At 40.9% G+C, this 25,457-nt stretch overlaps 2 protein-coding genes across 2 annotated transcripts in view; one reads left to right on the forward strand and one right to left on the reverse strand.

Annotated features, from left to right (window-relative positions):
* Positions 1–629: 629 nt before the first annotated feature.
* LANCL3 (LanC like family member 3) overlaps positions 630–25,457 on the reverse strand; it is a 114,421-nt gene continuing 89,593 nt past the window's right edge. The window contains exons 2-5 of the mRNA XM_055565362.1: positions 16,791–16,914; positions 15,971–16,168; positions 7,074–7,281; positions 630–1,362 (exon numbers count right to left, since the gene is read on the reverse strand). Coding sequence (XP_055421337.1) covers positions 1,203–1,362; positions 7,074–7,281; positions 15,971–16,168; positions 16,791–16,914 — 690 coding nt within the window. The 3' untranslated portion in view covers positions 630–1,202. The remainder of the gene's footprint in view (positions 1,363–7,073; positions 7,282–15,970; positions 16,169–16,790; positions 16,915–25,457) is intronic.
* PRRG1 (proline rich and Gla domain 1) overlaps positions 6,477–25,457 on the forward strand; it is a 466,522-nt gene continuing 447,541 nt past the window's right edge. Inside the window, exon 1 of the mRNA XM_055565364.1 lies at positions 6,477–6,480. The gene's annotated coding sequence lies outside the window, so the exon portion shown is untranslated. The remainder of the gene's footprint in view (positions 6,481–25,457) is intronic.

A 25,457-nucleotide genomic window follows, 5' to 3' on the forward strand; every position in this document is an offset into this window, starting at 1 on the left:
ACAGTGTTCTGGAAACCACTACTTATTTGAAATAGTTTTACAGCTTCTATGTGTTTACAGCAGGGCTGAATTTAATATGACAGCTTGGCTCAATGGATATTGTAGACAAATTCTAGTGGAGCCTGTGTCTTGGAGGATATGATGATCAGCTGGGGAATTCACGCATATCTTAATCTAATAGTATAAAATTGAGCAATGCTCTTTTCATAATCACTGGTCCCTTTCTAGGCCAGTGTGTGTCCCAGGGCACACAGTATTCCACCCAAGGCAGAAATGACCCACCTCCTTGGTGTTTACCCTCATCTTTGAGATGAGAGATTTTTGCCACAAGTGTATTTTACAGTTCCGCTAATAGCTTCATTGAGATTACATAGGCATTTAAAAAATTACTAACAATAGACAGAACATAGCTTATGCTTCAAATTGAGAAAAACACTTGACAGCAACACCTGCTATGGTATTTGCTAGCCTGTGAATTTTGTTATTCTAATTGAGCTTTTGGAAAGAAGAAGGAACCAGGAAAAGATATGCTCTAAGACCTAAGGGAACTTGGAATTTGGGGGTTGAAGCTAAGTTATGGTATGATTTCTTTAAAGTGCCCAGGGTAATGATAAAAATAGATTCATAGGCAAATTTCTCCATTCATTAAAAATCATGAATTTCAGTAAGTAAAGGCAAAGGACAACCAAGAGTTTCCCTTTTTGTCCTTTGGCAACCTGACCCATCCCTCCTAGCAGTTTTCAGCTGGGCAATGACTTTAGTTTTCTGATGGTCTTTATTTCTGAATTTAGGGGTGGAGGGCACCCACAAGTGGTCAAATTCTCTTTCCAATTGCAAAAATATTTTTGCCATTTCATTGCCATAATCCACATCTCAATGTTGGTTTAAGTGAGACAGATGATTTTTCCTTCCCTTTTTCCTCTGATCTTTGGTGTCACATCCATTCCCTGAACTGTTCCATCTCTAGGGGTTTCAGAAGAGTTGTGGTGTCTTTATGTTTGCACGTTCTCACACTGTTCTCCCTTCAACCTGGAATCATGTTGCCTTCTTCACCTGCCTGCTCCCTTCCTTCCTTCTGGCAGCAATGTTAAGGCTCATGGTTGTGATACCATTGAATGTGGCTTATGTGGAAACTGCCTCAGGTAGTAGGCTCAGGAAATCTCGGGAACCTTCTGCAGGGCCATGATGGGACATGGAGCCTTCTAAACAAAGACGCTGAAGAGAGGGAACTCAGCCTGGTTGGGCTGCAGCAGATCGATCAGAAAGCACACGGTCCCAGAGAAGCCTTCATACAAGCTGTATATACTTTCAAGGACCCGGGAACCAGCCTTGAATTCCTCCGTAAATAAAAATTCAGCAAACCTAAAAGAAGAAGATATGAACAGTTTTCATATGAGTGTCTCCATATTATTGACCCTGGGTTGCTTCATCCTCTTCTCTGATAAGTTCAAGTTTTAGCAGCATTCTCTTTACAGATGTATATAAGATTTTAAGAAGGCCTTCTTCTCTGTTAAGAAATGGAGACACCATTATGCCATTGTGTATGTTCATAGCCTAGGTTGGCAAGCAAACTTGACTATTTTCGGCATTTGCAAAGCAAAGCACTTTCTGAGGATTTCATTCCTTCTGTCATCCAATAATTGAAAGTAAAAAAGACAGGTAAGTAGCCATATTTTTATTTATCTTGAGTAGAAGCAAGCTGATATATGCCTGTGCCTTTAAAAAAGTAAATATGCTGTGTTTCTGCAGACATATTATTTCTGAGCTAGGTTTCATTTATATGTGACAGAGAGCAGAGACTATGAAAATAAATGGGCAAGATATTATACGATCTCTGCTTTGGGCAAACAAAAGAATAAGATGAATGGGAAAAGGCAAGCAACATTTTATAATCATGACATCAAACAGCAAACTCAGCTACAAGATAGATTATTTTTAGGACATCTGCCTTAAAAACAAATCACTGATCTCTAACTTCTCAATGAGAGATCTTTTTTTCTTTTACCTGTATTTGTCACAAAGCCTATTCAAATCATTTCTAATGAGGACCATTTTTAGTAGTTTACAGGTTTTAAGTGCTGTCACCTCTTTACAGACTTGCTCTACTGATTCCCATCAACAACAAAAATAATCACCAGTTCAGAGGCTACAGCTCACAGGCTGAAAAGGCCTGACAGCTGATTCTGCCATAAATTTAGATTATTGCTACTACATAGGGGGTCCTATGAAGAGTAATTACTTATTTGATCTTTTTCAGGCTCTTGGAATTATTGACAGTAGCTTAAAATAAATGAGCAGGAAACATATGGCAATTTTGTTTGGGCTAATTTTTCTCTCAACTGTTTTCCTGAATATGCAACAATTTTTAATAGAAGTCAAAAACAGTAGAATAATGATGCATCTTAAGAGTTAATTCAAAATTTATAATTAACACACTGAAACTTCCTGGTATAGCCACCTTTTAGTGTTCTGTATCATTTGGCAATCTGGATTCATTATCAGAAAAAAAAAAGTCTTCATATACATAAAGTAAAATACACAGGATTTCCAAGGAAATTAATTATAAGTTAGCAGAATTTTTTAAACCAAATTTGTGATACAATGATAAACGGATTCTTAATTAGCACATTAAATAACAAGATCCAGTAGTGGATCTAATAACTGCTGACATTTCTAACTAGTGATTGGAGCAAAATACATTTCACAGTTTCTGCAACAATAGGAATAACATGAGAATATCTATGACTTCTACTGGTGACAGAGTCATGTCTACTGCAGACTCAGAATTGAAGGAAATGCTACCTTTCAGTGTAAAATGTAATACTTTTCTCAAGTAAATTCACAAACCCTAGATTACAAAGTCCTGGGGCTTCCCTGGTGGCTCAGATTGTAAAGAATCTGCCTGCAATGTGGGAGACCTGGGTTCAATCCCTGGGTTGGGAAGATCTGGAAAGAGGAATGGCAGCTTACTCCAGTACTCTTGCCTGGAGAATTCCATGGAGGAACCCAGCAAGCTATAGTACACGGGGTCACAAAGAGTCAGACATGACTGAGTGACTAACACACATACACAGACACACAGACACACAGACACACACACACACACAAAGCCCTGGTGTGGTAGAAAGAGGAAGGGCTTTGGGGGTTGCAATACCTAACTCTGATAATTTCAAGTTAGATGACCTTTAGCAAACTTCTTCATCTGATTTTAAAATGAAGTTGCAGAGTTGCATAAGATTATCTGTATAGATTAAAGATACCATATATTAGGGATCTGGGCAAAGAGCAAGCATTCAATACACGGTAAATATGCATTTTTTCAAAAAACATAGTATAGCAGAATATTTGTAAGATAGACAACCATTCCACTATATTTTAAGAGAAATGCACAGTTAATTTTGCTTCCTCATCTGACCTTTCCCCATCAGGGTTTGATTTATTTATTATACTACTGAAATCATACTTTGTATAATATTTAATATCCTATATTTTTTAACCTAAAAATAACATGATAAATATTTTTGTGCTTTTCAAAATAACTTCTAAATGATATACAGCAATTTACAAAAGCATCAGCAGTGTGTGAGAGTTGCAGTTTCATTGCACTCTGACCTATACTGCATGTTATCATATTAAAGTGAAAATGATTGTTTCAAAATATACCCAATGGTACAAAATTCAAACTAACCAATTCATTTTTCTAAGAAATTCTGTAAAAATAAAAGTCAGAATGGTAATTATGGAACTAAAAAGAATTACAGATACAAAGCATTACATATCAAAACCTATTGATTATGACTAAATTAGAACTCAGAGGAAAAGTCATTGATCTGAGTTGTTGTTATAAAGATGGAAGGTATTCTAATTAAGCACTTTTTAAAAACTGTAGAGAATAACAAAGTAAAGGGAATGAACACTGGAAAATAAAAAATAAAGGCAGAAAACAATTAATTAGGAAGCAAAAGAGGAAAACAAAAAGAATTAATAAAAACCAAAAGCCAGTTTCTTTAAAGGATAAACAACATAGACAAAATGCTAATGCGTCTGGGGAAAAACAGGGCTTCCCTAGTAGCTCAGTTGGTCAAGAATCTGCCTATAATGAAGGAGACCACCAGTTGGGATTCCTGGGTTGGGAAGATTCCCTGGAGAAGGGAAGGGCAACCTACTCCAGTATTCTTGCCTGGAGAATCCCCATGGACAGCAGAGCCAGGCAGGCTACAGTCCATGGGGTCGCAAGTATCCGACATGACTTAGAGACTAAACCACCACTGGGGAGAAACAAAAGCATTAGAAATGTGAAAGGGCATGGAATCACAGACATGGGAAATTTTAAATACCATGGAACTGTACTTTTTGATCTTTACATCAAAGATTCAAAAAAAAATCCATATGAACTAGATGCTTTTATAAGAGTTTGTGTGTGTTAGTTGCTCAGTCATGTCCAACTCTTTGCAACTCCATGGACTATAGCCCGCCAGGCTCCTCTGTCCACGGAATTCTCCAGGTAAGAATATTGGAGTGGGTTGCCATTCTCTTCTCCAGGGGATTTTCCAAACCCAGGGATCGAACCCAGGTCTCCTGCATTGTAGGCAGAATCTTTCATTGAAATCCCAATCAAATGTCCACAGGCTTTTTTAACTTCTGAAAAACTGATTCTAAAATATAATTGGAAGAATAAAAGAGAGAGTACAGCTAAGAAAAACTAGAAATAAATGAATAACGAAATAAGGTCCAGAAACAAACTCATACATTTATATAAATTCAGTCTGTGATAAATTTGGAATTTCAAATCATTGGAGTCAACAGACATTATGAGGAAGTTTCATTTTTTTAATTAAAAAACACACAAAAAAGATTTTTAGAAAACACAAAGATAGACACCCATCTGACACTATTTTAAAAAGTAAGCTCTAAGCTAATCAAAGATTTAAAAGTTAAAGTAACTTTTAAATTGGTGGGAGAAATGGGCAAAGGGGTATAAATTTATTTTAAAAATTAAAATAAAATTATATAAGTACTAAAAGCTCAGTCATGTCTAACTCTTTGCAACCCCACGGACTGTAGCCTGCCAGGCTTCTCTGTCCAAGGAATTCTCCAGGCAAGAATACTGGAGTGGGTAGCCATTCCCTTCTCCAGGGGATCTTCCTAACCCATAAATTACACCCAGATCTCCTGTATTGCAGGCAGCCTCTTTACCATCTGAGCCACCAGGGAAGCCCAAAAGTACTAAAGGTCCATGTAAATTAACATTATTTTTTAATCTTAGAGTGGGAAAGGTTTCTTTAAGTATAACACAAAATCTGGAAATTTTAAAAATTTGACAACTTTTTCAAGAGAGATACATAAAAATTTTGGTCTGACAAAAGACCATGAACTAAGCTGAAAGAAAAATGGCAAAGTAGAAAAATATTTATAGCATACATTGACAAAGAGTTACAGTACTCAAAATAAGCATCATAACAGAAAAAAAATGGGCAAAAGATAAAGACAGTTTAAAAATACTTCTGGATTTAATGACTTCAATTTTAAAATTTTTCTGACAAGTGTACCAAAAGATATGTATTGGATATTTGGGACAATTTTGTTTGTTTTAGTAAAGACTGCACATACACTAAGTGTCCATTACTTAAAGATTGGTTAAATTAATCATGGTACAACTATAATAAATAACTATATAATCATTAAAACAATAAGCTAGATCTACATAAACTGAAATAAAGGGTGTCCCTTAACAGTTGTTTATTTAAAATTATAAACTGCAAACAGTTATGTATGGTACAGTTACACATACATAATTGTAGGTTTTTATTAAAATATATATACTTAGATATAAGAACATACATTTATGCATAGAGAAATGTCTGGAATGATATAACTCAAATTTTTAGTGATGATAACATTGAATACATACACTGCAGATACTCTGTGTCAGGCACTGTTCTAAATGATAAATGAGGACATTATGCTAAGTGAAATAAGTCAGGCACAAAAAGACAAATACTCCACGATAACACATGAGAAATCTACAACAGTTAAACTCACAGAAGTAGAGAATAGAATGAAGGTTGCCAAGGGTCGGGGTGTAGGAGGGGAAATGGGGAGTTTTTGCTCAATGGGTAGAAAGTTTCTGTTATTGAAGTTGAGTAAGTTTCAGAGATCTGTTGTATAATACTGTGCCTGTAGCTAACAATATGGTACATTTAAAAATACGCTAAGAGATTAGAGCTCATATTAAGTGTTCTTACCACAATAAAAAAATCACAAATAGACATACCCCTTGGCACAGTAATTCCACTTCTAGGGATTTACCTTACAGGTATGGAGGCTAGGATGGTAAAGAATCTGCCTGCAATGTAGGAGACCCAGGTTTGATCCCTGGGTCGGGAAGATCCCCTGGAGAAGGGAATGGCAACCCACTCCAGTATTCTTGCCTGGAAAATCCCATGGACAGAGGAGCCTGGCAGGCTGAAGTACATGGGGTTGCAAAGAGTCAGACACGACTGAGCAACTAACACACTTTCATACCCATAGGTGAACAGCATGATATATGTACAAGATTATTCATCATAGCATTTTAATGCAAAACACTGGAAAGAATCCAAACTGCCCTCCATATGGCTTATTCATAAGATGTAATACTGCTGCTGCTGCTGCCGCTGCTAAGTGTCCGACTCTGTGCAACCCCAGAGACGGCAGCCCACAAGGCCCGCCCCCGTCCCTGGGATTCTCCAGGCAGATGTAATACTACACAACAACAAAGATGGAAAGTCCTTTATTTACTGATTGAGGGTGATCACTATGATAGCAAAATGCTACCATTTGTATCAAAAAGAGGGACAAAATTTTACATATACACTTATCTGCACACACACACACACACATACAGATATGTATAGCTCTGAGAAGGCAACTAAGATACTGGTAACCATCTCCTGGGAAGTGAACTAAATTGCTAAAATGCACCGTGGAAGTATCTGTGTTTACACTTTTAAAACTATGTGACTATTACTTGTTCTGAACATTAACTGGATTAATACTTATAAAAACAAAAAAACATGCAAAGAAAGGCTGACCTTTGGGCTCGGTAGATGTATTTAGAGTTTCCGGTGAGCCGGTAGAGCAGCAGGAAGACATAGGCACTGCCAGCCACCCCGTGGCAGATCCCTGGGCCCTTCTTTAGCAAGCCCTTCTGCCATGTGAGTTCCCCACACCGGATACATGTGTCCAGGTACTGTGGTTTCTTGGAAACCAGATAAGCTTTGGCAAACAGATAGGCAATTCCTGTAAAAACATCACAGATATTAGAGATGATTTTCAAGTCTTAATACTATAGAGTAAAACTTCTCAAACTGGAAGAGGCCCACTCATCAGGGTACTGGTAAAATATCCATTCTAATCAAGTGGGTCTAAGGTGGGGCCAGGGTACTACATTTCTAACAATGACCCTTCCAGGGGCCACATTTTAAGTAGCAAGGCTATAGAATCTTACCCAAGGGAGTCTTATTGTACCTGTGAGATTTAAATTGTTTGAATTGTATGGTGATTATCAGTACCGAAAGAAAGAGCAACAAGCACCTAGTCAGATAAAATCCATAATTTGCAAATGGGTTAATACTGAATGACAAATACCATGGCAAGCATTACGCTTGTCTTGCTATTTTGGAAAGGCTAAATGTTTATACAGTTTGCCCATCCCCCCACGGACGTTCAGAATTTGTCATGTTAAAAGTATTTAAAACTATACACCTTTTCTTAAGAGACAAACTGGGAGTCCTTCCAAAAACAACAATGATTCCAAGTGACTTGGCCAAGACTCTGGCTTCAGCTGTGAAGTGAGGCCCTGCCATCTGACTGTTCCAAAGAAAGATCTTTCCTTCAACACTGCTCAACCAAGGCAATCTCCATTACACAGGCAGGAACGGAAACAAGAGAAGTGATAGCTATTAATAGAAACCATTTCCCCCACATTCCAGGTGCTCATATTGGGAGAGGAGATTAGTAGCCCAAGATCACTCTCTCCTGCCTCGCCTGAGAGGGACAGACTGGAATTTAGTAGATATTTGGACTAGCTCATCCATCAGGGTTATCTCTGCCTTTGTCTGTGACTGGCCTATTTTACAACTGTGTAGAGACAGAAATTACCTTGTAGAAAACTGACAATAATTTAAATAATACTTGTCTCTAGAAACTTCACATTCTGTCTGATAGATGTTGAGTTGACTTCCCTCAGTCTTTGTGGAAGCAGCTAGTTTTTGCATCTATTAAGCAAACTCATGTCAGCCTTCTTCCCAGCCTAGAGATACATCTGCTCTTTGGAGATTCCTTTGAGCCAGTTATAACACTTTTCTCTGGTTCCCTCATTAATTTATGAGTTAAATAAAATTGTTGACATGTTTATTTTATATTTGTCTGAGAGTCATGATTTTATTCTCTTTTAAATATGTATCTTTGGGGACTTCCCTGGAAGACCATGCTTAAGACTCCATGCTTCCAATGCAGGGGGCATGGGTTTGATCCCTGGTTGGGGAACCAACATCCCACATGCCTCACCATGTGGCAAAAAAGGGGAAAAAAAAAAAGGTATTCTTTAACACTCTAATGATGAAGGTGAAGAGGAACTCAAAAGCCTTTTGATGAAAGTGAAAGTGGAGAGTGAAAAAGTTGGCTTAAAGCTCAACATTCAGAAAACGAAGATCATGGCATCTGGTCCCACCACTTCATGGGAAATAGATGGGGAAACAGTGGAAACAGTGTCACTTTATTTTTCTGGGCTCCAAAATCACTGCAGATGGTGACTGCAGCCATGAAATTAAAAGACGCTTACTCCTTGGAAGGAAAGTTATGACCAACCTAGACAGCATATTCAAAAGCACAGACATTACTTTGCCAACAAAGGTTCGTCTAGTCAAGGCTATGGTTTTTCCTGTGGTCATGTATGGATGTGAGAGTTGGACTGTGAAGAAGGCTGAGCGCCAAAGAATTGATGCTTTTGAACTGTGGTGTTGGAGAAGACTCTTGAGAGTCCCTTGAACTGCAAAGAGATCCAACCAGTCCATTCTGAAGGAGATCAGCCCTGGGATTTCTTTGGAAGGAATGATGCTAAAGCTGAAACTCCAGTTACTACTTTGGCCACCTCATGCGAAGAGTTGACTCATTGGTAAAGACTCTGATGCTGGGAGGGATTGGGGGCAAGAGGAGAAGGGGACAACAGAGGATGAGATGGCTGGATGGCATCACTGACTCGATGGATGTGAGTCTTAGTGAACTCTGGGAGTTGGTGATGGACAGGGAGGCCTGGCGTGCTGTGATTCATGGGGTCGCAAAGAGTCGGACACGACTGAGCAACTGATCTGATCTGATCTGATGAACATCTAACAACGGGCTCTCCTCAGCGAGTGCTTTCCAGAGAACCACTGACAATGGTCACTTATAGCACTATCCTCCTTCAGTTTTAGGAAGAAAGTGTCATTTCCACAAAGAATGATTTTTAAAAGAATTTCACTTAGTTAATTATGCATTCATTCATTCACTGTATCCATTCATTTGAAAGTGTGCATTGATGATCTGCTGTATTCACAGCACTAGGCAGGGCCAAAGCTTCATGGGCGGGTGACCTGTACAGCCTCACAAAGGACCTCCAGGAGGGCCCCACCCTGTACTGAAGGCTCTGTTGTTGCCATCTTGAATTTCTTAATCCTTTTTCAAAAAGGGGTCTGCGTGTTTATTTTGTATTGGGTCCCCCAAATTATGTAGCCAGTTCTGGCCCTGGGTGATATAAAATAAATGATAACTCAACACAATGCCTGCCCTTCAGGAAGGTACAATCTAGAAAGGGAGAAAATAATATGTACCTGTGACAGATACATAAGACACGCAGTTTATGATGATGTTGGAACATAAAATGAATGGCACTGAAAATCATACTAGAGGGATCAGAAAAGTCTAAATTCCCTGAGGGAGACTGTCAAGGGAAGCTTTGCTAGAAGTCAGGCTTTCTCCAGAACTATGTAGGATACATAGGAAACTGCAGGCTGGAGGAGAGGGGGAGAGAGCATTCTAGGATTCAAATCAGCAAGGGCAAAGATTCTAAGCCGTGATAAACAAGTCACATGGAGACCAGTGGGGCAGAGTGTTCTAAGCAACAGGATAATGGAAGGGTAGATTGCATTCACATTTGGGATGATTTTACAAGTCCAATTGGGCACCTTGGAATGTATTTGTGGGTGGTAGGGAACCAGTGGGAGTGTTTTGTTGTGAATATTTTCGTTTATCTTTTTAATGATGATTATTACTGTTATAGACAAAATGCCCCACTGTGCAGTCAACCAAGACCTGAAGAACGGCAATAGGGTAGCTATGAGCTGAGCGTGTCGGCAGAAAGATGACAAAGAGGCTAATGAAAGAGACAGCTCATAGGCTTGGTGGCTGCTTAGATATTAATTATCTACTATATTCCAGGACAGTAGTAGGTACTGAGATTTTTAAAAGCCCCTCCTTTCATAGTCTTTACAACCTAACTGGGTGCATTCATTAGGCCATGTGAGGGGAAAGCAAGGCATTGTGGAAGCACACAGGAAGGCTCCTAACCCACATGTGAAGGGAGGAAAGACCCATGAGGAATGTGACACCATCTAACCCGGGTACTGAAGGTGAACCAGAAGCCCTTGGCGCTCTATCAGATCCCTTTTCTTTACCAGCAGGCGCCCCATCTCCCAGCTGCTGTGAGTTGGCTGCTGACAAAACTCACAGCTTCCCTCTTCTTGGAGGATATGCCCTCAGTCAAATGGGAGGCTATGCAATGCACCCCCACCCCCAAGCAATTTTGGCCAATAACAGACATATAGGTCAGCTCCCTCTGCTTTAAGGTGGACCAACTCTGCAGTGTAATTTGTGGTTCTTAGCTCCCCACCTCCAGAATCCAGGTGAAGCTCCTATCTAGGTGAGACAGAGAGCCCTTGGCCACCCAGCTTCTACTCTGTCCCCTGGCCACTCCTCCCCCTCTCCCTCTGTGGAGCTTTTCACTTCAGTAAAACCAAATCACCCCCACGGTTCCCTTCCTTCACCATGTTGGCTCCATGCCTCTGACTTTTCTTGGAATAAACTTCTCACCTTTCTTGGTCTGGCCAACTTATCCCAGGCATCACCTCCTTCAGGAAGCCTTCCTGGAATCTGGAGAAGGACCCTCAGAGATGCCTCCTCTGAGCTCCCATCAGTCCTACAACTCTGAGCACTTATACAGTTATCATATTTAAATTACTTGTTTTTAAACATAATTTCTTTTAAATTGAAGTATAGTTGATTTATAATATTATATTCATTTCAGGTGTACAGGATAGAGATTCGGTATTTTTACAGACTGCTGCTGTTGCTGCTAAGTCGCTTCAGTAGTGTTCCACTCTGTGCAACCCCACAGATGGAAGCCCACCAGGTTCCCCTGTCCCTGGGATTCTCCAGGCAAGAACACTGGAGTAGGTTGCCATTGCCTTCTCCATTTACAGACTAAACTCCATTAAAAGTTATTATAATAAAATTGTAATTCCCTGTGCTATACAACATATGGGCTTCCCTGGTGGCTCAGATGGTAAAGAGTCTGCCTGCAATGCAGGAGACCCGGTTGGATCCCTGAGTCACAAAGATCCCCTGGAGAAGGGAATAGCAATGCACTCCAGTATTCTTGCCTAGAGAATCCCGTGGACAGAGGAGCCTGGCAGGCTACAGTCCATGGGGTCGCAAAGAGTAAGACACAACTTAGCAACTGAACAACATACAACATATCGTTGTTGCTTAGCAATTTTATACATGGTGGTCTGTATCTCTTAATCCCCTAGCCCTATCTTGCCCCTCCTCCCTTCTGCCCACCCTCTGGTACCCACTGTGCTCATGTTCAGTCGCTCAGTTGTGTCCAACTCTTTGTAACCCCATAGACTGTAGTCTGCCAGGCTCCTCTGTCCATGGGATTCTCCAGGCAAGAATACTGGAGTGGGTTGCCATTTCCTTCTCCAGGGGATCTTCCCAACCCAGGGATGGAACCCATGTTTCCTCCATTGGCAGGCAGATTCTTTACCACTGAGCCACCAGGGAAGCCCTCTGGTACCCCATTGGTACCCACTAGTTTGTTTTCTGTATTGGTAAACCTGTTAAAATTACCTGTTCTCATGTCTGCCGCCCCTCATATTGTGCCAGCTAACTAAGGGCAGGTACTCTGTCATGTTCATTTTTGTTCTCCGATCTATGTCATGGTGTTTGACCCATGTCAAGGCCTCCACAAATGCCTGCTGACCCTGTAATGTCTCATTTCTCACCCCAGTGCAGGCGGATGCTAAAGTGGAGATGAGATATGTGGAAGGAAGATGGGCTGAGATGGTCCCATTGCTAAACCAGGCCACTAGCCCCTGGCAGCTTAATGGATATTGATCCTGGGGTTCTGGTCAGAGAGAAAGGGCCTCTTCCTGCAGCTCAGATCAAAGAATGGTACATGGAAGGGACCTTGAAAAACTCCTAAACCTATTGTCTTCTTACCTAACCTAGAGAAGTCCACAATCAGGTGGCTTAATCTAAAAGGAAAGGCTGTTGGCTTTCTTTGCTTTTGCTGGGAACACTGTCATGTCATCATGGAAACACTGATTATTGTCCACTGACACGAAACTCCCAGGCAGCAATGATATATGTCTTTGTTAAATATTAATACAACTAGGAAAAGGAATTATTAAGAAATATGGTTTGGGAGACTGAATCTTTGAAAACATGTGATCTAGCAGAGCCTCATAATAGTCAGACTTGGTACATATTATTTCAACATCCTGTAGAATCAGCACACAGGTCCATTCTGGGATCTGTGATTGCACTGAAGCAGGCACTGTACAGTGTACACTACAAAGCTTAGGGTCAAAGACACTCGCATGTACAAATCCCTGCTATTATCTATTCAAAGTCACCCTTGTAATTCACTATACTTCAAAAAAAAAAAAAAAACACAAGGAAAAAAGTCACCTATCCAGGAGCCCTCATGAAATGATTAAAAAAAAAAAAATAGCTACAGCTGTGTTTCACCCAGAGTAAAGGAAATGAACTGTTAGTGTGACCACAATAATGATGTAACATAATGCCATCCAGACTTTATTCTAGCCATGGCATTTGTTTTAATGATTTTGTAAATAGTTTTCATCTTGTATTTCAGAATCACTAAGGCGAGGAAGGGGTCAGGTGAATCTGCCTGCATCTAGTGAGAAAAACTCGACGTTTCACTAGGTATTTATAAATGTGAGTGTCTGCAAATTGTTGGGGCCATATCCCTCAGGAACGGCAAGGGACCACAGGATAAAAGGTTTCTGTAGTGATTTAAAAAAAAAAAAAAGAGTTTTCCTACTCCATCTCCACCTACTCCTTTCACAGATGAAGAAACAAAAAAGCACAAAAGAAACAAAGTGGTTTTCTCAAGGTTACTTAACTGGTTAGTGTTGGAGCTGCAATTGGAATCCAGAGTTATTAACTTAAGAGCCCAGAAGTATATTCACACTGCATAAATGATGACTAAGGCTGTCACCTGTAGAGGTGGGTTGAAGGAAATTCAACAGGAAACAATTATAGTGGGAGATAAGATATCATTGATGAAATTCCACATTGTGGACTATATCTGGCAGGTTTTTAATCACAGAATCAGCCTGCTGCCCCAAACCATCTGTACTGTTCATAAATCTACTCTCAAAAAAAATGCCTTCCTCATACAAGTGAGAATTATTTTTCTAGGTCATCTCCTGCTTTAGAATTTTTGGAGAGCTTACTGTTGCCAACTTCAGAGGAATCCTGATTTTTAACCCGCACTTATCAGATTCGTAATCCCTCTTGGTGCTATTTTTACCGCATCTCTTAAAAGGAAGACCGATACCCTTGAGAATGGAAGTGGTAGTTGGCAGACATAATGGGCTCCATTTGGTTGTTTATTTATTTGTGAACTGGCTTATTTTTGGCAGTCTGGTGAATACGTGGGTTGAATGCTTTTGCTTTGCAACCTACATTTAATCTTACCAAGATACTGAACATGAATGATATATGAGAATAAAGTCCTCAGGGTAATGAATCCTATGCTGTACTGTTATGGTCCATGATTTACAAAGACAGATGGGATGTACAGTAAGAATGGAATAACTATCTTTCAAGACCCCCATATCAATTAAGTGACCCAGCCACTTATCTTAGTAGACAATCTGCCCACTCTTTACAGGGCTTTTACTATACATTGGATCCTTTTTAAATAGGCTGTATTTAATTTGGGACATTTCCAAAATTCAAGGATCCTGGGGTGCTTGAAGGATATCCAATGGCAATCAGTGCTAATGATCAAAGGGAATAGGAAATGAGAGTGTTGAGCATAACATGAAGAAATATCATTTCCAGAATGGTAAATAACTGCTGTTTTTCTTCAAGAAAAAGTTCAAAGCCAGAAAAAAAAATGGACTCAAATGATCACTGGTGGGAATTAGCCTGGACATAATGTACAATGCCCTGGTGGTGGTACAAGCACACACAGGAGCCTTTGAAGTCCTCCCTTAAGTAAAAGTGGCAGGCAGAGAAAATCTAGCCAATGGACTAAGACTTCTATTATTTGTCATCTCAGACTGTACTGAAATAAAAAATGAAATTCCACTTGGATTAAAGAACGTTACATAGGTAAGGAGGGGAAAGGAAGTAATAAAAATCAGGTAACAAACTAAAGACAAATTAAATATATTTTAAAGCTGTATTCACTCATGGCATTGAAGCATAGCCTTGAAAATTAAATACACTGCTAATCAAAAATGTGCGTTATTTCGGTATTTTAAGTCTCTCCCCTGGCCAATAGACCAAAATTAATTGTTTTCCCTGAATTTAATTTATTTTGAATTGCATCTTCTCTAAGGCCTAATTAGTGGTATAATGGGGTTAAAAAGAAAGAAAGAAAGTGAAAAGATGGGGTCTGATAAGTTTCTAGGCTCAATTCCAGAGAGTTCACTCCAAATGGCTTCTCATTTCTCTAGACTTTTCATTAGGTGATAATGGAAACTGTCATTTGAAGATGAATTACAAAACAGTCCATCTTAAACCTTATTGTGCATACAAATTGACTAGGGACCTTGTTGAAATGTGGATTGGGATTCACTGGGGCTGGGGTGGGGCCTGAGATTCTCGATATCCAACAAGTGTCCAGGTGGCCCATGCCACTGGTCCAGGGACCACGTTTTGAACTGTGAGGTTCCAGACCTGCACTGTCCCATGAAGCCCCTGAGCACCTGCAACATGGCTAGTCTGAATCAGGATGGGTTGTAAGTCTAACATATACACGGGATTTCAAAGACAATATTTCAAAACAGTGAAATCCTACTAGATTTTTAAATTGGCTGCATGTTGAAATAACATTTGGGGTGTACTGAAAGTGTTAGTCACTCAGTCGTGTTCAACTCTTTGCGACCCCATGGACCATAGCCTGCCAGGCTTCTCTGGCCATGGAATTTCCCAGGCAAGAAATATAGGAATGGGTTGCCGTTTCCTACTCCAGGGGATCTTCCTGACCCAGGGATCGAACTCCGGTCTCTTGCATTGCAGGCAGATTCTTTACTGTCTGAGCTACCAGGGAAGCCCCTTGGGGGTATACTGGGGTATATCTATTATGAAAATTAATTTCACCTGTTTCTGTGGTTTTACTGGGGCTACTAAACAGTTATTTCATTTGTGGCTCATATTATATTTTATTGGAGAACACTAGTTTAATTTGTATGCAAATAGATACTGATCATTTATATTTTAAACACAGGATCATTTCTAGAGATCTTTAACTGATGGAGACTTTTCTGCCTTTGAAAAGTTTCCTCTTGACCTTTTCACCTCCTATGGTAATGGTGTAAGGTGAGAAATACCCTCACTTCTCAGAAAAGGCATGTGTGTTTGGCTAAGCCCGCTGAAAGGCAATGTTTTCAGATAAGAACGGGAATGAGACCTGGGGCGCCGTGGCACCAATGCACCAGCTCATTCTCCCTCTCGATGGCCTCGCCGAGCTCAGGGGGCCAGTTGCAGTTCTGTTCCTGCTCCATAAGGAAGTCCACGCTCTGCCACACCAGCTCCTGGTCCGAGGGCTTGAGGTGCTCATGGTAAGAAAGAAGCATCTGGAGGATGGACGATAGGCCATGAGCTGCTCCTATACAGACAAGAGAAGCATTGTTAATTCAATTGGGAAGAGGACCAGTTTGAAGTTAATCCATTAATATTAAAAACTTGAAGATGTCAGTGGCCGAATCCTGTTTCCCTGTGCACAGGTACTACTGGCAGTGATTGTATAAGCTGTTCAACTTCCAGCAAAAATAGGCCAATGAATTCACAATCAAGAATAAAGTATTTTAGTCTTTGGTGAAATTCCCTGGTGGATCAGTGGTAAAGAATCCACCTGCCAATGCAGGAGACCTGGGTTTGATCCCTGGGTCAGGAAGATCCCCTGGAGAAGGGAAGGGCTACCCACTCTAGTATTCTTGCCTGGGAAATCTCATGGACAGAGGAGTCTGGTGGGCTACAGTCCATGGGGTGGGTCGCATACAGTCAGACATGACTGACTGACTCTCACACACACACACACATTGTTAAAACAGTTACCTTTCTGACAGGTAGACTCTGAAAATAAATATGAAATTATGCTTTGAAGTATCCATCAATATTTATTTTCAAATGGCTTTTTAAAAGGTTCCCAGTGATAGTGATGACCTGTGTAAAAGTGGCTATTAGAGACTGCCTTCCTCCTCCAGGCCTTGGCCAACACCTTCACTCACCCAAGTATTCGGTTCCATAGTAAGAATACATCAGCGGGAATGGCTTCCTCTTTTTCATGGCATACTGTTTCCCAGAGTCCAGGATGGCCTGACAAATTGATTTGATCTGGGCTGGGGTCAGCACCTGAGTAAGGAAATCAAGAAGCAGAAGTAAAGTCAGGATCTTCATTATTCCTCTGACACCCGATTTTCTTGCTTAAATAGTCCATCAGCATAAACCCCTCACACTCCTCTTCTTTGTAAATAAGCTCAGCCCACCACACCTTTTTTTTTAAAACCACTGATTCTCTCTCTGCTGTCAAGTTTATCTCCCCTCTTTAGAAAATTTGCTGTTCTGATGGCAAACACAAATCTTTACTGCTATAGGCTTTTGTAAAAGGCAAAGACCACCTTACAGCTGTTATGTCATTAATCCTTGTCACAAGAACAAGCAGTTGCTCAGAAAAGAACAAAGACTGGTCCTAAGTGACCGTGCTTAACAAAGCTGTTACTCCTGATATATGGCATGGGTCTGGCTCAGACAATGGGCCTTCAGTTTGTGTCATTTTGATTGTGCTTATAAAGCCACAATTCTATGACAACTGCTACATGACAGACTCAATAGAGCCTGCTTTTGCAGTCTCGGAAGGGCTTCCTAGGTGCCCGCCAAGGCAGGAGACACGAGAGACATGGGTTCTATCCCCACGTGGGGAAGATCTCCTGGAGGAGGAAATGGCAACTCGTTCAAGTATTCTTGCCTGGAGACTCCCATGGACAGAGGAGCCTGGTGGGCTATAGTCCATAGCGTTGCAAAGAGTGAGACGCATCTGAGCACAGCACAGTAGAGCAGAAGGAAACCAAAGTCCAGTAAGGACCAATACAAAAGAACTTTCACTATCAAAATGACTCTGGGCACTTCCCTTTGGTCCAGCGGTTAAGATTCCCTGCTTCCACTGCAAGGGGCAGGGGTTCCAGCCCTGGTTGGGGAATGAAGATCCCACATCAAAAACAAAATGACTGAATAGAGAATGGCCAAAAGGCAATGCATGACATGCCGTCTCCCATATTTTATTCAATTTCCCCACTGTAAGTTTGAGGGCTATAGAGATTAAAATGTTCTCAAGCCTACAAAGCATCACTGCAATTATTAGGGTTCCGCTCAGGTATGCAATGTTCTCTGCCACCCACTCAGCCTCAGGGCTGACTGGATACTCCCTCTGGCATCCTCTCATGTCCCCGTTACTCTTGGCACAGCACCCACTGTGTTCTTTCTCTCTTTCTCTCTAGTGGATGATCAGATGCAAAGACCCTGACGTCTCATCATTTTGGTATCCTTGGTTCCTAATGCTGAGCCTGAGGGGGCCTTTGGTAACTGATGAGTGAGTAAGAGCCAGGTGTACTGGCATGAAAAGCAGAGTCCTCCCTCTCCTCTTTCCTTTACTCCACCCCGCCCACCCCCCAGCCGTTTCCCCTTCCTTCCGAAATTATTTCTTAAGCCCTTAGCATCACATGGCAGGAAAGCCTGTCCCAGATGCTGGAGACATAACAGTAAACAGGATGACAAGACCTTTACTCTCATGAAACCAACCTTCAGAAAAGGCAAACCTATGTAAGAAAAGTACTAGTCAGAGTAACCAAAAAAAAAAAAAGAAAAATCACCTACAGTTCAGCCTTGGCCTGAATGAATGAATCTGGGATCAAGTCTATTGGATTTTGTTTTTTCTCTAAAGACTCACACATCAAATTTTCCTATGTGGTATCTGCCATCTGACTCACCCAATCTTTAGAAATAACTAATGATTTCTTAAATCATGATTTACCCAACATTAGAAGGGGCTGATTTACCCAACATTAGAAGGGGCTTCCCAGGTGGCGCTAGTGGTAAAGAACCCACCTGCCAATGCAGGAGACTAAGAGACACAGTTTAGATTCCAGGGTTGGGGAGATCCCTGGAGAAGGAAATGGCAACTCACTCCAATATTCTTGCCTAGAGAATCCCCAGGACAGAGGATCCTGGTGGACTATGGTCCATAGGGTCGCAAAGAGTCAGACATGACTGAAGTAACTTAGCATCCATGCATGCACAGAAGGGCAAACTATAATCCAGGATTTGGCCTCTTCAAATCTAGCATTTAATTTGGAAAAATAATTACATAAAAAGGAAGTTGTTCATTAATTTGCCAATTAACATTACTGAGCTACTAGTCCAGTGAGGCCCTCTATTAAGTATTGTGGGGGAACTTTAGAAAGCCTGGGAAACATTTTTTTTAGACAAAAGTCTATAATAGAGCAATTAAAGTTCACAAGCCCACCTCACGTCAGAATGACCATCATCAAAAAGTCTGCAAATAACAAATGCTGGAGAGGGTGTGGAGAAAAGGGAACCAACCCTCTTAGACAGTTGGTGGAATATAAATTGGTGTAGCCACTATGGAGAACAGCATGGAGGTTCCTTCAGAAACTCAAAATAGAAATACCATATATGTCTGGAGAAAACTCTAATTTGAAAAGATACATGCACCCTAATGTTCACAGCAGCACTGTTTACGACAGCCAAGACAAGGAAGCAACCTAAATGTTTATTGGCAGAGGAATGTATAAAGAAGATGTGGTTTATATATATAATGAAATATTTATCAGCCATAAAAAAATGAAGCAATGTCATTTGCAGCAACATGGATGGACCTAGAGATTATCATACTAAGTGAAGAAAGTCAGAGAAAAACAAATATCATATGATATAATTTATATGTGCAATCTAAAAAATGACATAAATGAACTTATTTACAAAACAGAAATGGACTCACTGACAGAGTAAACAAACTTATTGTTACCAAAGGGGAAAGGGGGGGCAGATGAATTAGGAATTTGGGATTAACAGATATATATTACTATATATAAAATAGATAACCAACAAGGATCTACTGTATAGCACAAGGAACTATCTTCAGTATTTTTTAATAACCTATAAGAGAAAATAATCTGAAAAAAGGAATACATATATATATAAAATATAACTGAATCACTTTGCTGTACATCTGAAACATTGTAAAACAACTTAAATTTTTTCTTTAATTAAAGAAGAAAAGTTCATGAGCCCAGGCAGGCGTGGAAAGAAGCTGTAGTGCAGAGCATGTAACACATCAGCTTCATTAAGACTTTGGGGCCCCATTTTCCATTTAGTTGCTCAGAAACAATTACAGGTATGCCATGAGTTTCAACTTAAATTTCTCTTTTTATTAGGTACCTATCTTTGCCTCTTGGGTTTACTCCTTCCTAACATTCCCAAAGACCTATCTTCCGACACCTTCCCACCATCATTTCAAGGCTTAGCCCCAGGTCTTTCCTTAGCTGAATAGCCCATTTCTCTTATATTTTCCACTCTGCATCTATCAAATTGCTACCAAAATTTCAATTTGCCACTAAAAACATCTTTCTCTGTGCCTTTATTGGCATCAACTGATCTCACATTTGGTCTGACTCTACCTAATATCTTGCATTATCAGTCTCATATCAACCCCACCATCCTGGCTCACTCTCAGAAACTTGCCAAGAGCATCAAAAGGCATGAACTTAAAAGGAGTCTATTCTGGTACCATCCATACTTCCCTGGGAATATATTTGGCTCTTCACCTGAACTAAGGTCCTGTTTGCCTCTTCTGGTCTTGAATCCATACAACAGAGACAGTTTTTGTGACAGGAAAAGGCCACTGGAGTTTCAGGGTATGTACTCATTTGAATGACCTAAGTTTTCCCTATTTGACTTCTGTGCCGATAACTGAAAACTGGATTACTTTTTCCTCCGTTGAACATATATTCATGTCTCCTTTTCCTCCACCTGCTTGTTTTTCTTTTTTTTCCTCTATTTTTTGACCACACAGTGCCGCATAGGAGATCTTAGTTCTCTGACCAGGGATTGAACCTTCATCCCCTGCAGTGAAAGTGTGGTGTCCTAACCACACTGGACCACCAAGGGAAGTCCCATCCACCTGCTTGTTTTTAACCTAGGAAAAAAAAATTAACTTTGGTTCTATGTGGTGCCCTCTCTTTTCCTTTCCACCCCTAATCCACAGCTCCCAATAGAGAATGAGTTTATAAAATATTGCAAAACCTCCCCGGTCATGCATCATGTCTGGGCGGTTTCCTCTTATCTCTCAGAAACACTGTGAAAAACAAAGAGAAACGGCGCTTGTTGGGCTGGATAAAGACCAGTTATGCGTGCAGTTCTTTATCGCTGGGAACAGGCAAGACCTACCCTTGGCTTTATTGATCAGCAAATAAAAAGTGAAGAGTGCTCATGAAAAGTGTGCGGAGGAGACCATCGAGGAAGAGGGTCCTGGTCTCACCGTCGTTTCCCCCAAAGCACAGTACATTAGGAAGGAAGGAGATGACATGGTGGGGGGGGTGGGGGTGGACAGTGGCTGCTTCATGTTCTCTCATAGGTCTGCCCTCTCCAATATCCCTTCAGGTCCCACTCCCAGCTCAGAGTAACACATAAGCACACATACCACGAAGAAGACGGCCTCCCAGCTTCTGAAACCTGCTGAAGCCTTAGGAATGAGGAAACAGCATTTCCACTGGGGGGAAAGGAGTGACTGCGGGTGGCAGAGAGGGGCTCCCTGCCCATTAGGCCTTTATCAGAACACACCCAAATTCCCTCTCCTGTATTTGTAGCATATAATAATGTTATTTGCGTACTGATGTTTTGGATGGATTTGGTTCTCTTTTCTAATTATTATTATTATTTTTTACTATAGTTGATTTCCAGTGTTGTGTTAATTTCTGCTGTATAGCAAAGGGACTCAGTTATATACATATATACATTCTTTTTATATTGTTTTCCATTACAGTAATCACAGGATATTGAACATAGTTCCCTGTGCTACCACAGTAGGACTTTGCTGATTATCCATTCTGTATGTGGTTGTTTGCATTTGCTAATCCCACACTCCCAGTCCACCCTCCCGCAACCCAGCCCTGCCTTGGCAACCACAAGTCTGTTGTCTATGTCCGTGAGTCTCTGTTTCAAAGACACGTTCATTTGTAACACATTTTAGATTCTACATATAAGTGACACCAGATGGTATTTGGATTTGGTTCTTTAAATAAATTTTTTACACTGAATTGAAATAAATTAAGATATGTCAAACATGCAACGCAAGTCTCTGGTGGTTTGGTGTAAATAGTTGGATTAGTTTAGCTGATTGCCTTCGCTGGTCCTTGAACAGAGGTGTCTGTTGTGAAAGAGTCCTATGGGGCTGGGCTGTGAGCATGAAGAGATGAGAGCACAATAAAGCTCATGCTATGTTGCTTGGCCCCAACCTAAAGGTCGAGCTCTGATGCAACCACCTCCCTACTGAGGATACATGATCTTTCTTAAGGAAATAAACAAAATGGGCTAAGCCACAGAAAGCCTGCCTCACCACAGACCCCTTTTCAGAGTGAAGTGTCCTGCCCACAGGCCCTCTGAAGTGGCGGTCTTTGCTAGCTTACTAGCAACCACGGCCAGCATGAGCAAGCAACAGTCCAAAATGCCCCGAGTAAGTGACTGCCCAGCCAGATGGAATGCAAAAGGTCACTCCAATATCATGCCAAACACACATGTAACAGAGCAAGAATCTAACGCAGTTAATGTCAGGTTAGCTGACATGTGGTGATTTCCTTCAGCAATGTATTTCACCCACTCCTTTGCCCCACCATTCCGGTGGTAGCACAAATTTCTGCTTCAAGAAAGAAAAAAGCCATTTGATGATCAATGAACACAAAAATGACTTTTTTTTAGGTTTAAAAAAAATTTATTGGAGTAGAGTTGATTTACAATGTCATGTTAGTTTCAAGTATACAGCAGTGATTTGATTATACATATACATATATTCATTCTTTGTTTTAATTTTTTTTTTTTTTTTTTTTTTTGCTACACTGCTCGGCACATGGCATCTTAGCTCCCTGGCAAGGGATTGAACCCACATCCCCTGCACTGGAAGTGTGGAGTCTTAACTACTGGACCGCCAGGGAAGTCCCCCTCTTCCTTCTTTTTATGATACCCATGGAGATAATAGCTCTGAGGAAAAACAGCTTTTGAGTTATTAAGATCCTGGGTATTTTAGTACTTAAAGCTGATAAGATAAACAGACTTGAAGGCTATATAGAGTCAGGATGGAGCTAAAGCTGTTCAAGGCGGGCAGAGGTGACATGGAATAGAAACCAGGAAGTTGAAAGTCAGTGTGGAGTTCCTGCTGTCCTAGCTCCACTCCCTTGCAATAGGCATTACGAAAGATCCTATAATCTCCTGAAAAGGTTTGGAAAATTATAGGTAGTTAGGATGTATGCTCCCCTCCCACCTGGAATTTGGGGAGATGGCAGACTCAGAGATGTGGCTCTTGTCTCAGGGTCCAGACCCTGAGATACTGCTACATAGCATGTCCACAAGAGAGACAGAAGCAATCCCAAGTTTCCTGTGGGTATCATGGTGGAGCAGAAAAACATCCCATATCCAAAAAAGTAACTTTTTCTAACAAAATTCCCTGTCCAAATTTAGAAGTTAGGGATTTTTTTTGGTACAAAGTCAAAATACAAACAAATGATTAGAGGCCTCTTTCAGGCTTTGATTCAGTTGAAAGCCACTAAGTTACAGATAAGAGCCAGGCCTGAACAAAATTCCCTGTCCAAATTTATAAGTTAGGGATTTTTTTTTGGTACAAAGTCAAAATACAAACAAATGGTTAGAGGCCTCTTTCAGGCTTTGATTCAGTTGAAAGCCACTAAGTTACAGATAAGAGCCAGGCCTGCAGGAAATCTCTGGAGTGGGTGGAGATGTATGTAAGGTGTTGAGAAGACAAAAACTTATAGGAGTTTCTTTCATGCAGAAGAAGCGTAAAGAGATAAGGTACAGCTAAGGGAGGCAGGCTTTCCTGGTGGTGCAGTGGTAAAGAATCTGCCTGCCAATGCAGGAGACATGGGTTTGATCCTTGGTTCAGGAAGACCCTTGGAGAAGGAAATGGCAACCCACTCCAGTGTTCTTGCCTGGAGAATTCCATGGACAGAGGAGCTTGGTGGGCTACAGTCTATGGGGTCGCACAGAGTTGGACATGACTCAGCAACTGAGCATGCACAACTAAGGGAAGGCTTTCAAACAGGAAACAGATACTGATGAATCAGACAATTTACATTATGTGCTTGGCCTGTGCTGGGCACTTTGAGAGAAGATATATTTTTCTTTCTTTTTTTGATGTGGACCATTGTTTAAAGTCTTTATTGAACTTGTTGCAGTATTGCTTCTGTTTTATGTTTTGGTTTTTTGATTGTGAGGCATGTGAGATCTTGGCTCCTTGATTAGGGATTGAGCCAGCACCCCCTGCAATGGAAGCCGAAATCTTAACCACTGGCCCACCAGGGAAGTCCCAAGACAAGATATAATCTCAATAAATAGACTTAACAGCTGAATCATTTAAATAGTGAAATATTTTGCATTTGTTTAAATTCTCAAAGTCATGACTATAGGGGTAAGGTGGAGGGAGAGAATATTGAGGGCTTCACAGAGAGAAAGGGATACGAGCTAAGCTTTGAAGTACAGTTAGGAAGTGAATAAATGAAAGGAGATGGGGGGAGGGAGAGAAGGTATTTTAAGTGGTGGGATGGAGAAAACCCTGTGTATTACGGCCAGGCTTCTCAAATTGCAGTGTGCACACAGATTACCTGGTGCTTTTGTTAAAATGCAGATTCTGATTCCGTGAGTCCGGGATGGGACCAGGACTCTATAGTTCTAACAAGCTCCCAGGCGAGGTTGCTGACCTCACCTAGACCACACCTGAAGCAGGAAGGGGTTATGGGAGCAGGGAGGCTGGCTGCAGGAGAGAATTTCTCTTGAAAAGGGTGAGAACTTAGATGGAAGGAACTGTAGAAAGTTCCCAAAGAACGTTCCAGGAAGCAAGAGTGTGCCCCAGAGGCAAGAACACTGCAGCTGTAATTTCAAAGACCAGAACCCAGGAAAGAGAAGCGATAACAATGGTAAATTCTCTTCCATTTTGCCATGTGGAGGAAAAGTCCCTCCAAAATCTGCAAACCCCAGTGGGGAGCTCTCTTAGCCAATGTGGCCAGGTTTGTTATTTAACTTAATTAGTCTCCAAATAGAGCGCGTGTGCTGGTGCAGAAGCAGCAAGTCCCTTGCATCTAGTTTTCCTGATGCTCTATGACCATTATTATGCTGGGCAATGAGGAACCAGAGGCAGGTTACTCTAGTTAATGATTATCTTCCAATCATCAAAGGGATTCAGCAGGGAATTTCACTTACAAATATTTGGTCCTAGACACCGTTTCAAACTTGTTTCTTTTCCCTTCTCATGTTGAGACACCCAAGCCAGGAAAACACTGGGAACCAGAAAAGCAAAACAGGTTTTACCCCATTCCTGCAGACTGACTGCCAGTTTGAAACATTTATTATAAGTACCTGGTAACCCAATCTGCAGCAAGTGTCACTAGATGATTTTGTTCTGTTTCCTCCAAGAGATGAAATGTCTCAGAGCCTGAGCTGCCTTTTCTACAAAAATAGGCTCACAATGATTTGCCCCTTCTACCCCCTCAGGTGACAGTGAGACCTGTTTTAAAAAAGCAGTTCCCATTTGGGGTTAGTAGATGCAAACTGGTATATATAGAATGGATAAATAACAAGATTCTACTGTATAGCACAGA

This window comes from Bubalus kerabau, chromosome X (assembly GCF_029407905.1).
Source record: "Bubalus kerabau isolate K-KA32 ecotype Philippines breed swamp buffalo chromosome X, PCC_UOA_SB_1v2, whole genome shotgun sequence".
Lineage (NCBI taxonomy): Eukaryota > Metazoa > Chordata > Mammalia > Artiodactyla > Bovidae > Bubalus > Bubalus kerabau.